This window comes from Chrysochloris asiatica, unplaced genomic scaffold (assembly GCF_000296735.1).
Source record: "Chrysochloris asiatica unplaced genomic scaffold, ChrAsi1.0 scaffold00100, whole genome shotgun sequence".
Lineage (NCBI taxonomy): Eukaryota > Metazoa > Chordata > Mammalia > Afrosoricida > Chrysochloridae > Chrysochloris > Chrysochloris asiatica.
The window spans coordinates 514,431-532,833 of record NW_006408618.1 but is presented as its reverse complement, the minus strand read 5'-3'; the positions used below and the strand labels follow the sequence as shown (position 1 = coordinate 532,833).

Genomic DNA, 18,403 nt, shown 5'->3' with positions numbered 1-18,403 from the left:
TCTTTATTTGACCTGACTGAGAGCTTACACAGTTCAAACGGCCCTGTTTCCTCACCACTCTCTTCCACCTTCTGGGAATTATTTGTCAAAAGCAATCAAAGGCAACTGTTTCACATCATAGCTTTCTCAGATGGTGATAACAGTTGGGACAAAGTAGAAATTGATTTTTTTTAAAAAAAACATGGAAGAAAAATCTGGGGAATGAGATGGCCTTAAGGGCCTTTCTAAAGTTTGGGTCTGTTCCTGAGATTCTAGAAAACTGAACAGATGTCTAGGGCTATGTATGCACTCAGGAAATACATGAGTAAATCCTAAGCTCTCACCTCTGGATAACTTTCAACTTTTGCACAAGCAGAACATGAAGACCACAGTAGAGTTCTTGACTGTCTGACTGAGCACTAAAGGCATATTCCAGAAGGTACACCAAAGCCCTCCTAAATAACCAAAGGTAGATGCCACCGTTTTTCTTTGTTTGTTTGTTTGTTTGTTTTTCAACAAAGTTGTAAATTACAGTGAAACCTCTTGTTTTTCTAAGTCTTGAACGTTTTCTGCCTTGGACTGAGTAAAGACTTGCCACTTGCCTATCACGCATTTTAGTGAATATATTTCTAGTTTTCTTTCTCTGGTAGGTTTCAGCCTTATACAGGTTCCTGCTTTCACAGATTTTACTGTATAAGAAAACTGGACCTGTGAACCAGGTATATGAGTAACTAGGAAGACGTAAGAGAATGCATAAAGGCTTTCATTTGTCTACTTCCATTTTTTAAAAAAAAATATTTTTGATACAGCATATTCTAAATGGTTGTGCCATTGATTTCCTTTCTCTATTTTAGTTATTTTATCACTAATGACAACACACAATATGAACCTGAAGGGCTTTGGCAAGAAGTCATCCTTTTCTTTTAGAAATTGAATAACTTCCAGGATCAACTAAAGCCTCAAGACATTAACAGAAAAAAGTAGCTCCCTACAGACACCTAGCATAGTGGTTACGAATTGGCTGTTAACCGCCGCAAGGTCAGGAGTTCAAAATTACCAGCCGTTCAGCAGGAGAAAGATGAGGCGTTCTGCTCCCGTAAAGATTTACAGCCTTGGAAACCCTGTGCTGGGTCACCATGAGTCGGAACTCACTCCACGGCACTTAACAACAACAACAGACACCTAATCACCATGCAAACTCTTGTGATAGTTCTCAGAACTCACAAGTATAGACAGTGTTCTGGAACTTGAGAATTAAAACTGGGATGCAAGAACAAATAATAAGTATTGAGACTGTAAAAGCAAGTTGAATTAATCAGATGACAATACTTAATAAAAGCGTTTAGGCAATGGAGATGTCCTTCTTAACAGTCACCCTCAGTAGACTAGAAGGTGGTACACAGTGGACATTAAACGATTTCTTTGTTTCTGTGAAATTATTCTACCGAAAGTTAAAAAAAATCTTTTCATAGGACTACTATAACAGAATATTTAATATAAAACAGAAAATTTAATTTCTAATGATCTATAGAAATAAAGTTAATTTTGGGTAAGTTCATGGAACTTCTCAAGGAAATTTCTAAGCAGCATTTATTTAAAATGAGATTGTAAAATCATGTTTTTAAAAAAAATCAGGACTATAAACAAAAAAAATTTTTATTTGAGTTTCTAGGTATAGATTTCTAACGTACAATTATAGACACATGATTGAAAATTAATGATGTATTTCTCATAGCAATACACTGTGAGTACTGACAAATTATGGCGACCAGTTGCTTTCTGGTAAACTGATGACTCCCTCCACCAACAGTAATTGCTCCATTCTAATGACCATGACCTGCCATCACATGAGAGTTATTATATTGGATTGTAAATTATATTGGATTGTAAATGATTATTTTGACAAGCCTGTAAAGTAAGACAATAAATGAGTATGTTCAATCAACATCAAAACTAACTTATTACCTATTTATATAAGAGGGAGAAAGACAATAAATGAATATGTTCAATTAACATCAAAACTAACTACATACACTTTACAGAATGTATCTGATGGCAAGTTTTATTTTAACTTATAAAAATTCTGAATTAATGCAAATAAAAGGTAGTTCATTGACTTTTTTTTTTTAACTAGATTGGAACTGTTGAGGACGTAAAACAAGAGGAACTATATAGCCATGTTGCCATCTGTGCATTGAGTCTAAGAGAAGAATCCACTCCAAGGAGATAGAACCAAGCTATGACAAAGACAGGAGGACATCATTCAAATTCCATAAAGTCTTATCTGGACTACCAGTGGATTTTTGAAAAATGTATTTACACCACACTCAGTAGAATTCACTGGTGAAAGCACTATCTTAGTCCCAACCAGAAAGCCATAACTCAGCCTCCTGTAGGACAGAAATGCAGGTATGTTTTAGCATCATTTTTAAAATTGGACTCCAGCTTCAATGTGCAATCTTACTCTTCCAAGTCTCTGACGCTGGAGAGGATTCCTGATTGATGATCTCCACCTAACCATCTAGAGCCTACAGTTGTTCTTTTCTAACCATTAAATATCACTGGTGATCTTGCATAAGTCAAGAAAAAGCAAATCAATTACTATTACAGAACTCTGGAAAGGCTCAAGACTTAGAAGCACCAAAACCAGGTAGTAGAAGAAGTTGAAAATAAAAGAATTGGCTGAAGGTTTATATGGAATCTGTTAGATCTCCAGGTCCTTTTTCTCAATTTGCACAAACACACACATACCCCCCTCCTTGAGCTCAGCAAAAATACTGAATATTTACTTTCAGAAGAGATTGAATCAGAGGCACTTTAGACTCAAGAATATAATTATTAAAGCAAAGGGATTAATTTAAAGTCTACATACTGAATGGTGAAAACAAATCCAGTCCAACTCTCTTCTTCTTCTTGCCTCTGAGAATACTGGGCATCAGGCTTACACCAGACCAACTCAAGAGAAAGCACTCATAGAATATAATAGCTGAAAAATCTGCTAACAAATCAGTTACATATCAACCCAATACCCCTATGGAAAAGCCCACTTGTCAATGAATACCATCCATATACACACAAAGCTCCCATCAGCATTTTAGTGTCTCAACTTCACACGTGAGTGAGCACCAAGCTCTGAAGAGTATCTCTACTATCAAAGCCAGTGGCCAAAACAAACAACTTCCCCCATCCCTGAAAAAATATGGACTCCGAGAGAAAGTTTATAAAGGAAAAACTGAAACAGTTACCATTAAAATCCTTAAAGAATAGACTACATTTTTTTAAATCAAGAGCAAAATGTAATTTTTTAAAAACAATACCAATTAACATTCACAAAATCGGAAAAACACTGTTGGAATGATTTAAATGATACCAGAAATAAAAAATTAAATAAAGTGAAAGATAAATTTTGCAAAATGTAGAACAAAGAAGTTTAAAAAAAGAGGGGGGGTGGATAATAGAAGAAGATTTTTATAAAGAGGATTAATCTAGGGATTCTAATATACTTATAATAAATCCAGATAAAGACAAACTGAAGGCAATTAATTATCAAAAACAAAAATCCCTAGAATGGAGAACATGTAGTTCCATACTGAAAGGATGTACCACTGTGTGTTCTTACATAATTACTTTAAACAGACACAACACTGTAAGACCCTTCATTAGGTTCTCAGAAGAAAAGCTGCTATCAATAAGCTCAAAAAAAAAAAAGAAAGTTATCAACAAAAAAATAGAACTTTCCTAAATTCAGAAATGCAAGTAACAGATAATGCTCTGCTTTTAGAATACATATTTATCTTCAAGAATTATAAGCAAAATAATTTTACATGTACTAAAAGAGCTTCCTGGTTTAAACAAAAGAAACAAAAGTCAAGATTATATATCCGGGTAACATTCATAATAATCCAAAAACATTGCCTGAATTCTGCTGTACAAGAAGGTTTATTTTAGATTCTGTTTAAAGATAAATAATTCATGAGGCTTAGAAATGTCTATTTTTCTTAGATCTCATTTAATCATATTTATTTTTACAGGTGTTAGATACAACCCCTAGTGATTTTTCCTTTGGTATCTTAAAAAAAAAAAAAAAAAAAAATGGCAATATTAATAGTGGCTAGTTATAGTAATATTAAAATCAAGTCATGAGACTTTGTTACCTTTAAATATATTCAAACTCAACATTTGGAGCTAACTACCAATAGATTCATTTTAGAGGAAGTGCAGCCAGAGTGCTCCTTGGAAGCCAAGAGGCCAAACTTCATCTCTCATACTTCGAACATATTGTCAGGTGGGAATAGTTGCTGGAGAAGGATATCATGTTTGGTAAGGTGGAGGGTCAGAGAAAAAGAGGAAGACCCCCAAAGAGATGGATTGGCCAAGTGGCAGCATCAAAGGACTCAAGCATAGCAACAGTAGAGAAGTTGGCCCAGGATTGGGCAGTGTTTCGTTCTGCTGTGCGTAAGGTCGCTATGAGTTGGTAACGACTCAATGGCACCTAACAACAACTACAACAAACATCTCATCTTTAAGTAAGACACTTACCTTGAGGATCAACTTCTTTAGCTAACTTTAGTGCATCTGAGTTTGCAAGATCGGTGTTGGCTGGGGTAACAGCCAAAATCAAGCAGTTCTCCCGGGTGATGAACTGCATAATCATTTCTCTGATCTGATACTCAATGTCTGGTGGCTGATCTCCAACAGGCACTTTAGTAATCCCAGGTAGGTCAATAAGGGTTAGATTTAACACTGTGTGGAAAGAATAAAAGAGTTTTACAAAGACCCATAATGCTAGAAAATATCAACAATGAAGAATTTTAGTCAACATAAAACAAGCTCAGCTTTGAACATTGTGCCTCTGAATAACACCAAACCAAGTATAAGACAGAAAGTACAGAATACAAAACAGTTATGCTAGCTTCCTCTATTTTTATGGTATGATAGTGCTATGCTAAACGATCATGTTAACATAATTTGAAGGCACTGATTTCCATGTGTAACAGTTTTCTCAGAGAGCTGTCAAATCTGTAACTATAGGGTTATAATTAAAACACTAAACAATAAATGCATATGGTGTCTGCCAATCATACTCATTGCCTTCAACGGTTGCAAAACTACTCAGGGTAAGCTGTGCCTTTTCCATCAAAAGCACTGCATGTTCTTCATCGAGGTTTTGCTGCTTAGTCTATTGGACAGTTTGTTAGCCATGGTGGTGCTGACAGTGCAATAAATGAGACCTGAGTCAATGACAAGTTTTACTCCAGCCCAACCTGGCCTTTGTTCTCTGTGCATACAACAGTGTTGGCACCAACTCCTCTGAGGAAAATGTAACTGAGTTTTTGCTATTCATGCTCAGCTTTAAAAGTAAAAGAGTAGGGTGGGGAATTAAAAACTAAAATAATAACAAAGCTGAGTAGGGAATTAAAGACTAAAATTTGTTCTACTAAAGATTTAGTCAGAACACAGTATGAGCTGACTGTCTAGATTATAAATGTCTGCTGACAATCTAGGAACACAACCATAGCTGGTTCCTCCGGAAGAGAAAAATAGGATTATTTAGTGCCAGGAGAAAATCCAAAAAAGGAAGATTCAACCACACTACCAAGTGTGGTGCAGTGAATTATCTAATGCTTCTTCTAGCCATCATGTGTAACTGCCACCAAACAACATTTCTGCCCTGATGAGTCAGGGTAAGAGACTGTGGGAGAAGATACATAACATAATTCAGTTGTAGATGCTAGCAAAGTTCAAAGTAATTGTAAAACTTGAAACTCTTGCATGGGTTTAAAATGAGCCAACTCAGCAGGAGGAGAGAGGATCTAAGCACCATCTAAGAAGAGCCAGAAGTGAAATGCGTCATTTGGACCCCAAGATTTGTGAACATTGAACCTCCTCGACCCAGGGACAGAAAAACTGTGACACTGGGGGAGGAGCAAAGGAGTAAAATGAACAGAACAAAAATCTACAACATGAGGCAGAAAAATGGGACTTTTCAGCCCACAGAGCAAGTAAAGCTAAATAACTCTAGGCAGGAATTTAAGTGGGGGCCCTATGCTAATCCACAGAGCTAGACCCAAGTGCCTTCAGGTTGAGGCCTAAGGTGCAGTGGTGTATCCTTTAGGCATTTATCAGAAACTGACTGGAACAACTGTGCCCTAAGCATTTCTGACCAAAAATTATACCCTGTTAACTTCTTTAATAAGCCAATAACTCTAACTATGGTCCTGTGTGGTTATTGCAATGAATTAATGAACCCAGCTGAGTAAAAGGGTTGTCCAAGGAATAGTTCATGCTTCACATTATTGTATTCTGGTATCTCCAAGATGGTTGCAAAGCCTGAAGATACTAAGAATAGAAGTCTTCATAAATGTAGACACTGAATTCTAAAACTTTATAGATTTGTAATTAACAAAGCAAAAAATTTAAATTATTAACTCAGTTCAGATACTGTGAAATCTGTCTTCTCCTGCCTTCCTAGCAATAAATTCATAAACTCTTTGTTGTTGTTGTTCAGTGCTGCTGACTTAGTTCTGACTCATAGTGATCCTGTATAGGGTTTCTAAACGAGGTGTAGCTGGTGGGTTTGAACAGCTGACCCTGTAGCTAGCAACCCAGTGCTTATTCCACAGCACTACACAGGAGTCCATAAACTTTTAGACATACCTTGTCAGGTAGTATCCAAACACTACTACAGAAGCTCAATGTATCTTGAGAGAACAAATTATCTTCTATACAAATAATATGCTAATTAAATGTAATAAAAATTTTTAAGGAAAAGAATTTTCCACTTTATATTTCACTGACCATGTGGGGAATAGACACGTAAATTAATGGGGATGGAGGAAATGCCTTTATTCATTCCGGTCACTCGATCTGTTTCTGATTCAATCTCATGACGAACTTCATCAAAATCTGTAAATTTTTTTCCTTTGCAGTGTAGAAATTCAGCATATTCTACAAAACACAAATTAATACAAAGTAAATTCATGTACTTTTGTTATAATTACAAAGAAACTATGTTGACTTGATTACAAGTCAAAGTTATCTGCTAAAATGAAAAATACATATAGCAGTTACAAAGAATCACAGTTAAAATTTTAGAAGTATTAAACATAGTGAAATGCTAAGGAGCTAAATTCACTAATTTACAGCCAAGCAGTTAAGTACCATAAGGAACATTTAGACCACGTACTCTAATAATTCAAAGATAATATACATCTTCCAGATGATAAAGCACATAACAACATCTGATTGTCAAAGGAAAAAAAAAGACTCAAGGGACACACAAAGCCTACCCATTAATTCTATTAGCGTTTCCTTTTTTGGTATCACTTCATTAGATAGGTCATTTGGTATCACCTCATTAAGATAGATCAACAGTTCAAACCCACCAGTCTTTCTCAGAAACCTTATATAGGGTCACTATAAGTTGAAACCAACTCAACCGCACACAACAACAAAAATAACTTAATTAAGATGGAATGCTTTATTGTTGTTGTTAAGCACCGATGAGTCGGTTCCAACGCATAGTGACCCTATATAGGGTTTCCGAGGAGCAGCTGGTGAGCTTGTGATTCAAACCGACCTGGCAGCGCAGCGTGTTAACCTGCAGTGCCACAAGACGGAATGTTAAGTAATATAAACAGCTTCAGGAGAATATATTTAGCATTAAAGTTTCCTGGATTCTTTTAAAAGAGTTTGTGGACAATTTTAGCATGAAAACATGCTATTAAAAAATATCATGTCGACTAGTATAATTACAATGACATCAAAGAAAACATTTATGAGCAACTTAAACACACTAACAAACAAACAAACAAACAAAAACCGATCTCTGTAAGTATGAAAGGAACACACAGTCACCGTACCAAAAATGATAGGTCAAAAGAGGCAGCAAGATGGCAGACTGGACAGAAAAGCTTTATGAGCCCTCCATAGCAAATCAAACTGATGCCGATGATAGTCCAGGAACCCTGAGCTTCCAATGAACAGTTAGGTAAGTGGTCTGGATGCTTACTAGGAAAGAAAGCTGAACAGTTGAGGAAAAAAAAGAAAGAAACAGTGGTGGTGACCTGTGTGGCCAACAAGAAGTGGCAGAGTCATTTTAAGCTTCTGTGAGTACCTTCAGCAACAAGAAAACACATTGGCACTGCAGAAATAAAGCAGTGGTTCACAGAGACAAAGTTGCGATTTTTTTTCTTGTACCCCACAATACCGTGGTGCCCAGAGGTATAGCTGGCCCCCATCCACGTACACTCCCAGGGACACTCCTGCTCTCCAGGTCAAAGGGAGTGGCAAAATAGCAGCACCAACCCCTGCATCTGGAATCAGATGTGAATTCTATTCAGATATAATAGAATCCAAAGTAAAACAAGCTACGAGATTGAAAATAGGCAAAGAGAGACAATCTGTAAGTGAAGACAACTACAAAGCAAAAAGAAGAAAAAGTACAGGTACAGAAATTACAAATGGCAAAGAAGTTAAATAGACTACAAGATAAAACAGACTTTTTAAAGGGGAGAAAAAATTAGTAAATCACAGGGTCACTGCAAAGAAAATTTGTAAGGCTTCACATCAAATCAAGGAAAGAGAAAATCATGAAGATTTAGTAAACAATGAAATGGTAATGAAGAAATTGACAGAAAAGAAATAATATACATGCACAAGCAAAATTAATTCAGCACAGAAAATTACATGGAACAAAGAAACCAGCAACATCACCAAAAAGCACACAGCAAAATGTCAGCAATCAACTCATGCCTATCACTAATTACACTGAATGCCAATGGATTAAATTCACCATAGACTGAGAGTAGCAGAATGGATAAGAAAACATGACCCTTCAAATATGGTATCAACAAGAGACACACCTTACCTACAAAGACAAAAAAATATTGCAAATTTGAGGATGGAAAAATAAAGGCGTTTGAATAGTAAGGTCGGCAGTTCAAGCTCACCAGCTGCTGCTCAGAAACCCTATACAGGGTGACTATAGGTCAGAAGCGGCTCGACGGCACTTAACAACAACAACAACAATGGAAATAGAAAACAAGCAGAAGTGGCAATATTAATCTCTGATAAAATAAACTTTAAGGCAAAACCAGAGTAAGAAACAAAAAAGGACACTATTTCATGAGTAAAGGGTCAATAAAGATCTATGCTCCCAAAGAAAAAGCCTCAAAGTACATAAATCAAACTCTAATGGAATTCAATAAAGCAATAGACAAGTCAGTAATAACAGGAGATTTTAATACGCCACTTTAGAAAATGGACAGAACAACTAGAAATGAAACTCAACAAAGACACAGAATAAACAAACAACACAATCAACCATCTTGACCTCATAGACTTACACAGAACACTCAACCCCAACAACAATATAATATACATTCTTTTCCAGTGCACATGGAACATTCTCAAGAATAGACCAAATGTTAGGCCACAAAGCAAGCATCAATAAATTTTAAAACACATAAATACTACAAAGTATTTATTCAGATCACAATGCTATAAAATTAGGAATCAACAATAGGAAGATCAAGGAAACAAAATCAAAAACATAGAAACTGAATAGCACGCTGCTTAAAAGCTACATGGCAAAAAATAAAAACAACAACAACAAAAAAACCCCTGCAATATTAAAGTTCCATGAATCAAGTGAGAATGAAAACAAAACATTCCTAAACCTTTGGGACACAGCAAAAGAAGTACTTAGAAAGCAATTTATAGCAGTAAAGGAACACATACAAAAAAAAAAAAGAACCAAAATCAGCACATTAACATAACATCGCCAACATCTAGAAAAAGACCAGCAAAATAAGCATATAGTCACCAAAAGAAAACACATAATAAAAACTAGAGAATGAATAATTAATTAGAAAACAGAAAACAATCAAATCAGTAAGACAAGAGGTTTGTTCATTTAAAGGATTAATAAAACTGACAAATCTGAAAAATGAAAAGAGATGATGCAAATAACATGCACAAGAGACAACAGAATCACTTGAAATTAAAAGGATAATAGAATACTATGAAGAATAACACTCCAATAAATTTGAAAATCTAGAAGAAGTGGATAAATTGTCGGGAAAACACAACATACCTACACTAACACAGAATAAAGTAGAAAACTAGAATAGATCCATAACAAAAGAAGAAATTGATCAGGTTATTTTAAAACTCCCAATTTAAAAAAAGTCTAGGCCCAAATAGCTGTATTGGTAAATTCTACAAAACATTCAGAAAAGAATTAACACCAATTCTATTCAAACTATTCCAGAAAAGGCAGGAAAACTCACATATATATTTTATTAAGTATGGATAGCCCTCATACCAATATCAGACAAGGACATCACTAAAATAGAAAATTATATACCAATATCTCTCATGAACACAGATGCAAAAATTCTCGGCAAAATTGTAGCCAATATAATTCAACATCAAAATAAAATAAAATACATCATGACTCACTGGGATTCACACCATGAATACAAAAATGGTCCAATATTAGAAAAACAATCAATGTAATACACCCCATAAACAAGACAAGGAAAAAGAACCACACAATTTTATCAATTGATGCAAAAAAACCATTGACAAAATCCAACATCCATTCCTGATAAAAATAGAAGGGAAATTCTTCAACATAATTAACAGAATATATAAAAATCCAACAACAAACATTACTCTGATTGAAAAGAAATTGAAGGCATTCTCTTTGAAAACAGTAACCATATAATGATGCCCATTATCACCACTCCCATTCAGTACTGAGTTAGAAGTCTTACCAAGAGCTAAGGAGAAGAAAAGGAAATTAAAGTCATCCAAATTATCAAGGAAAAAGTAAAACTCTATAAGTAGATGATATTATTCTATACATAAACACCACCAAAGACTTAACCAAAAATTATTGGAACTTATTAAAACATTCAACAAAGTGGAAGGGTGCAAGATCAATACACAAAAAATTAGTTGGATTCCTCTACACAAAGATAGACCTGAAAAGAAAATTAGGGAAATAATACCATTTACAATAGCCACCCAAAAGATGAGATACTTAGGAAGCAAAAGACCTATACAAAGAAAACTACAAACCACTACTACAAGACAGCAAAAGATCCTTACAAAAATGGAAGAATATACCATGCTCAATGCAGTTCTGGTCTGGCACTGCAGGATAATGCACTGGACTGTAAGGTCAGTTTGAACCATAAGGTCAGTGGTTCAACCCCACCAGACACTACTCAAAAACACTATACAGGGTTGCTATTGATCAGACCAACTCGACTGCACTTAACAACAACAACAGCAAAAGCATACTCATAAATCGGAAGACCTAATATTGTGAACATTTCAAAACTACCCAAAGCAGGAGTCTTGGTAAGGCACTGTAGGATAAACACTTGACTGCAATTTTGGTTTAAACCACAAGGTTGGCAGTTCAAACTCATCAGTTGCTCCTTGGAAATCCTATACAGGGTCGCTATGAGTCAGAACTGACTAGATGGCATTTAACAACAACAACCCAAATTAATCTACAGATATAACACCATCCCTTTCCAGATTCCTATAGCATTCTTTAAAAAAAATGGGAAACTGCTCACTAAATTTAAATGGAAAGGAAAGAAACTTCAGATAACCAATGTATTGCTTAAAAAGAAGAACAAACTGCATTCTTATCAACGGAGAAAAGATTGAACTTTTCAAGGATTTCATTCTTCTTGCATCAATTCTCAACACTGATGGAAGCAGTAGTCAAGAAATCAAACAAAGTGTTGCATTAGGCAAATCTGCTGCACAAAACTTTTTAAAAGTTTTGAAGAGCAAAAATGTCAGCTTAAGGACTAAAGTGCACCTAAACCAAGCCATGGTATCTTCAATAACCTCATATATATGTAAAAGCTTGACAGTGAATAAGGAAGACCATAGAAGAATTGATGCTTTTGAGTTATGGGGCTGGAGGAGAATACTGAAAATGCCATGGGGATCAAAGGAGGAGGGTGGGGCTTAATGGCGGCTAGGGTGGAGGTGCTCTGGTAGCATAGTGGTTACAAATCGGGCTGTGAACCTTAAGGTTCGAAACTACCAGCCGCTCCGCGGGAGAAAGATGAGGCTTTCTACTCCCGTAAAGATTTACACCCTTGGAAACCCTGTACAGGGTCGCTATGAGTCGGACCCGACTCGATGGCACTTAACAACAACAACAACAACAAGGGTGGAGGTGCAGTGAAGTTTGCCTTCAGCCACACCACAGAATACTACGCAAAGCAGATCTAGGGCAGAGATCCAAAACTCGGAACCACAGAGAAAGGAATATTTTTAAAGTTTGAAGGTTTATAGCTAGTGGAACTTGAAGCTGAAGTAAGAAATTGCATACTTTTGAATCTGCCGGGCTCGGAGGCCTGGAGCCAATATCTTGGGCGAGACCAAATGACAAGACCAAGTAGGGGAGCAGAAACACCATGGAAAAACGCTGTGGGAACCTTGGAGAAAGGTTTTGCTTTGCTCTGATTTTCTTTTTTTTTTTTTGTATCTACTCAGTGGCACCCCCAGTGTTTGAGCACCTCCATTCTGGTAACTAGAGAAGGCACCTGAGTGAGTGGACACCCCCCACCCTCACCATGGTGGGTTCTTCTGCCACACATGCACACAGATACTCAGCCCAAAAACCGGCCCTGAAAGTTTTTTGTTTTGTTTTGTTTTTTAATACGGGAAAGGCTAGGACAAGGCTGTAGAGGAGGAAGGAGAGTTTAAAAATAAAACAGGCTGAAAATTAGATTAAAACATGAGTTACAGCATAACAACCAACAGTAGCATCTTGAAATCTTTCAGGAAGCTTTGAAAGCAAGAAGCTGAAGAGAGGACATTAAAGTCACACTCATATTAGGCTACAAAAAATTTTTTTCTCTTCTCTCCCTCCTCTCCCTTTTCTGTGATTATAGACTACACTATTCAGTCTAGTTTTGTTTTGTTGTTTGTTTCATTGTTGTTTATTTTGGGTGGTGGTGTCTGTGGTTTATGCTTCCCCTTCTACCTTCGGGGGTATTTATCTATCCCTATGTTACCCAAGAAGAGTCAGCAATTGCTACCATATAGTCAAGCTACAATCAAACTCTATAAAACACCAAAACCCAAGAAAGAACCAATACCAACTGCATTATACCAGGAAGGAAGACAACACCTGTGGAAGTTATTCTGAGTTAAGCAATAAGAAGAGTGAAAAGGGAAGCCCATATCCTGATGACATCTACCTGGAAGCAATCAGAAAGCAGAAAAAAATACCAAAACATATACTCAATTAAGTATTAAGGCCACAGATAAACACTAAACATGTCCAAAAAGCAAAAGCAGATGGCCATATCAGCATATATCCAGAAACAAGAAAAAATGTCTGAGACAAATGACCTAAATTTAGACCTGGACTCCATTATGGAAGGAGGGTAGGCCTTGGAAATGCCTGAGAAAGAATTCAGAAAAATGATTATAAAATATTTCAAAACACTTTACAATGGAGTTTAGAAAAATAAGGAAGAATTCAGGAAAGTTCTACAGGAACAAAAAAATAAGTTAGATACAGCAATGGAAACAATTCAAAACCTAGAGAAAGAGGTCCAAATGATTAATAGTAGAATATCAGAAATAGACAATACTCTGAAAGGGCAAAAGAGTAGAATAGAAGATATGGAAGGCAGAATCAGTGAGCTAGAAGACAAATCTCTCAATACTACTAAGATAGAATAACAAACAGAAAAAAGAATTTTAAAAATCTGAAGAAGGTATAAGATTCATGTTGGACATCATGAAGAGGAAGAACTTAAGAAATTATCGGCATTCCAGAACAAGAAGAATCACACAAGTCCACAGAGGAAATAGTTGAAAAACTGCTGGAAGAACATTTCTCGAACATCCTGAAAAGTGAAAAGATAAACATTCAAGAAGCTAAACAAACCCCAGGAAGGACAAACCCCAAAAGAACATCACCGAGACATATCACAATTAAGCTCTCCAAAATTACACATAAGGAGACACTCCTGAAAGCAGCTAGGGAAAACAGAAGTGTTACATACAAAGAAAAGCAAGTCAAATTAAGCTCTGATCGCTCAGCAGAAACCATGCAAGCAAGAAGGCAATGGGGAGACATATATAAAATGCAGAAAGAAAAAATTGCCAACCAAGAATCCTTTATCCAGCAAAGCTATTAATCAAATACAATAGTGTAATCAAAACATTCCAGGAAAAGCAGAAGCTAAGGGATTTCGCCAAAGCCAACCCTGCACTACAAAACATCTTAAATGGAGTTCTGTGGACTGAGAACCAACAAGAACAGACAACAACTAGAGACTGATATACGTGGCAGCATCTCTCAGAATTAAATCAACAGAAGGTAGAGTCAAGAACAGAACAAAACTGTAAGAACAAACACAGAGAATCCAGCAATCAGTCTATGATCAAAACAACTACAATGTAAAAGAAGGTAAACACATAGAAACAGAGACCCAGATGGTGAGAAGGTCAGGATAAAATACACCACACTAAATGGAGAGAAAAGTTAATGAACTATAAGGCAACCTCAAAGAAAATGAACACTTCACAACATACCAAGAAAATGAAAATCCAAGAAGAACATGGAAACATTAAAACTATGAGGAAACTCACAAGAAAGAATTCAACAAAGGAAAACACACAGAACAAATAAAGCAGCAACACCACAAAAAAACAAACATAATGGTAGCAATTAATCCACGCCTATAGCGTAGTGGTTACGAATCGGGCTGCGAGCCTTAAGGTCAGCGGTTCGAAACTACCAGCCGCTCCGCGGGAGAAAGATGAGGCTTTCTACTCCCGTAAAGATTTACACCCTCGGAAACCCTGTACAGGGTCGCTATGGGTCGGACCCGACTCGATGGCACTTAACAACAACAACAACATCAATAATAAAGATTAGAGTAGAAATAAATGAGATAGAAAACAGAAAAACTATAGAAAGAATCAACAGGACAAGAATTCTGCTGGTTCTTTGAAAGGATTAATAAAATTGACATACCATTGGCAAACCTCACAAAAGAAAAGAGAGAGAAGACACAAATAACATGCATTAGAAACCACACGGAACCAAAGGAAATCAAATGGATAACAACAGAATATTATGAAAAGTTGTACTCCAATAAATTTGAAAACTTAGAAGAGATGCATTTTTAGATAAACACAACCTACCTCAACTTACACACAGTGAAGTAGAAAACCTGAGCAAACCCATAACAAAAGAGGAAACTTATCAGGTCATCAAAAGACTTCCAACCCAAAAAAGTCCAGCCCCAGATGACTTCAGTGGTGAGCTCAACATTCAGAAAAGAGTTGTCACCAATTCTATTCAAATTATTCCAGAAAATAGAGGAGGATGGAAAACTTTCTAATACATTTTATTAAGCAAGCATAATCCTCATAACAAAACCAGGGAAGGACGTCACTAAGAAAGAAAATTATAGACCAATATCCCTCACGAACATAGATGTAAAAGTTCTCAACAAAATTCTAGCCAACAGAATCCAGCAACACATTAAAAAGACAATACATCATGATCAAGTGGGATTCATATCAGGGATGCAAGAAAGGTTCGACATTAGAAAAAAAAAAATCATTATTATCCACCATATAAATAAGAAAAAGGAAAAGAACCACATGATCATATCAATTGATGCAGAAAAGGTATTTGACAAAATCCAACATCCATTCCTGATAAAAACACTCAACAAAAGAGGAATTGAAGGGAAATTCCTCCACATAATTAAGAGCATATATACAAAACCAACAGCCTGCATTACTCTCAATGGAGTGAAACTGAAAGCCTTCCCTCTGCAAACAGGAACCAGATAAGGATGCTCTTCGTCACCACTCCTATTCAATATTGTGCTGGAAGTCTTAACAAGAGCTTTTCGGCAAGACAGGGAAATTAAAGGCATCCAAATGGGCAAAGAGGAAGTAAAATTCTCTCTACTTGCAGATGATATGATCCTATATGTAGAAAACCCCAAAGACTCAGTAAAAAAAGCTACTATACCTCATTGGAAGATTCAGCAAAGTGGCATGATATACGGTCAATATACAAAAATCAGTTGGATTCCTCTATACCAAAAACAACAGCATTGAAAAGGGCATTAGGAAAGCAATACCATTTACAATAGCTACCCAAAAGGTGAAATATCTAGGAATAAATGTAACCAGAGAAACAAAGAACTTATACAAAGAAAACTACAAAACACTATTACAAGAAACCAAAGAGACCTACAAAGATGGAAGAATGTACCATGCTCCTGGATAGGAAGACGTAACATTGAGAAAATGTAAATACTGCCCAAAGTAATTTACACATATAATGCAATCCCAATCCAGATTCCAACAACATTCTTCAAAGAGATCGAAAATACCATTACAAATTTTATAAGGAAAGGAAAGAGACCCAAGATAAGCACAGCACCTCTTAAGAAGAAGAAGAAGGTTGGAGGCCTCTCACTCCCCAACTTCAAAATTTACCATACGGCTACAGTGGTCAAAACAGCTTGGCACTGGTATAATGAAAAGATACATAGATCAACAGAACAGAACTGAGAATCCAGTGAGTAACCCAACTGCATACAGCCAACTGATTTTTGACAAAACACCTAAATATTTCGCATTGGGAGGTGATAGTCTCTTCAACAGATGGTGCTGGCAGAACTGGAAAACAATATGCAAAAGACTGAAAAAAGAACTTCACCTCACACCTTACACAAAAACCAACTCATCTTGGATTAAAGACCTAAATGTGAATCTCAGAATTATGAGGGCCATCAATGAAAAAATAGGGACAAATGTGAGGGCACTATTTCAGAGAATACACAAACTACAAAACATTTTAAAACTATAAAAACAAAAGTAGACAAAATAGATGAGTAGGACATACTAAAAATTTTAAACTTATGTGCATCAAAAGACTTCACCAGAAGAGTAAAAAGGGAACCCACAGAATGGGAAAAAATCTTTTGCAATGACACATCAGACAAGGGACTCATTTCTAAAATATATAGGAAACTACAACACCTCTACAAGAAAAGGACAAATAACCCAATTAAAAAATGGGCACAGGACATGAATAGACACTTCACCAAGGAGGAGATCCAGGCAGCCAACAAACATATAAAGAAATGTTCATGATCACTAGCCATTAGAGACATGCAAATCAAAACAACAATGAGATATCATCTCACACCAGCAGTAACACCAAAGATCAAAAAAGTAGAAGACAATAAATGCTGGTGGGAATGTGGAGAGACTAGGGCACTCTTGCTTTGCTGGTGGGACTGCAAAATGGTCCAACCTCTCTAGAAGGCAATATAGCGCTTCCTTGTTGTTATTGTTGTTGTTTTAGTGCTTCCTTAGAAGGTTGGAAATAGAAATACCTTATGATCCAGCAATTCCTCTACTTGGTATTTATTAACAAGAAATACGAGCCATAATACGAGTAGATGTATGCACACCACTGTTTATAGCAGCACTATTTACAACAACATAAAGAATGGAGACAGCCTAAGTGCCCATCAACTGAAGAATGGATAAAAAACCAAAATGGTACATACACACAATGGAATGTTATGCTACCTTGAAGAATAACAAGGAAGCTGCAAGCCACCACATAACATGGATGAACCTGGAGGACATTATGTTGAGTGAAATTGTTGTTGTTAAGTGCTGTCGAGTTGGTTCCGACCCATAGCGACCCTGTACAGGGTTTCTGAGGCTATAAATCTTTATGGGATTAGAAAGCCTCATCTTTCTCCTGTGGAGCGGCTGGCAGTTTCGAACTGCTGGCCTTGAGGTTCGCAGCCTGATTCATAACCACTAAGCTACCAGAGTGAAATTAGTCAGTCACAAAAGAAGAAATACTGCATAAGGCCACTACTGTTAAAAAAACTAAGAAAAAGAACCCATACTACGGGGTAGGGGGGAGCTGGGATTCTTTGCATTTTGCTGGAATGTGGGGGGCAAGGGGAGGGGAAGTAGAGCAAAGGGCATGTAATAGACACAGGATAGTTTGGGTGCTAGGGAGGGGTGTAATACACAAGAAGGGGTAAGGGAATAAAAGAACAAAGCAGACAGGAGAACAGTTAGGCAGGTTTGCATGGCCTAAATGGGACAGAGGTAAAGAATGATATATACACAATCTTGGAACAACAGGGCTCTGGGATACAGGGATTGAGACATGGTTGGAATAGCGAAAAGGGGGGAAATAATGTTAAGATGCTTGACTGTCTTTTGAATCTTGGTTTCCCTTGCACACCATTATAAAACAGACACTGGAGGAGGACAGAAAGGAATAGCCAGAAATATCACCATAGAAAGCTTGTAAGTCCATCTTCTGCCTATAACTGATTGGAATACCTAAAATGGGGCTATA

The 18,403-nt window shown here is 36.5% G+C and overlaps 1 protein-coding gene across 4 annotated transcripts in view; it reads right to left on the bottom strand.

Annotated features, from left to right (window-relative positions):
- The window catches only part of DNM3 (dynamin 3), a 1,007,215-nt gene that overhangs the window by 707,920 nt on the left and 280,892 nt on the right, over positions 1–18,403 (bottom strand). For all 4 annotated transcript variants that reach the window (XM_006867044.1, XM_006867045.1, XM_006867047.1 and 1 more), the window contains exons 3-4: positions 6,778–6,927; positions 4,519–4,722 (exon numbers count right to left, since the gene is read on the bottom strand). In XM_006867044.1, the coding sequence (XP_006867106.1) occupies positions 4,519–4,722; positions 6,778–6,927 (354 nt within the window). The remainder of the gene's footprint in view (positions 1–4,518; positions 4,723–6,777; positions 6,928–18,403) is intronic.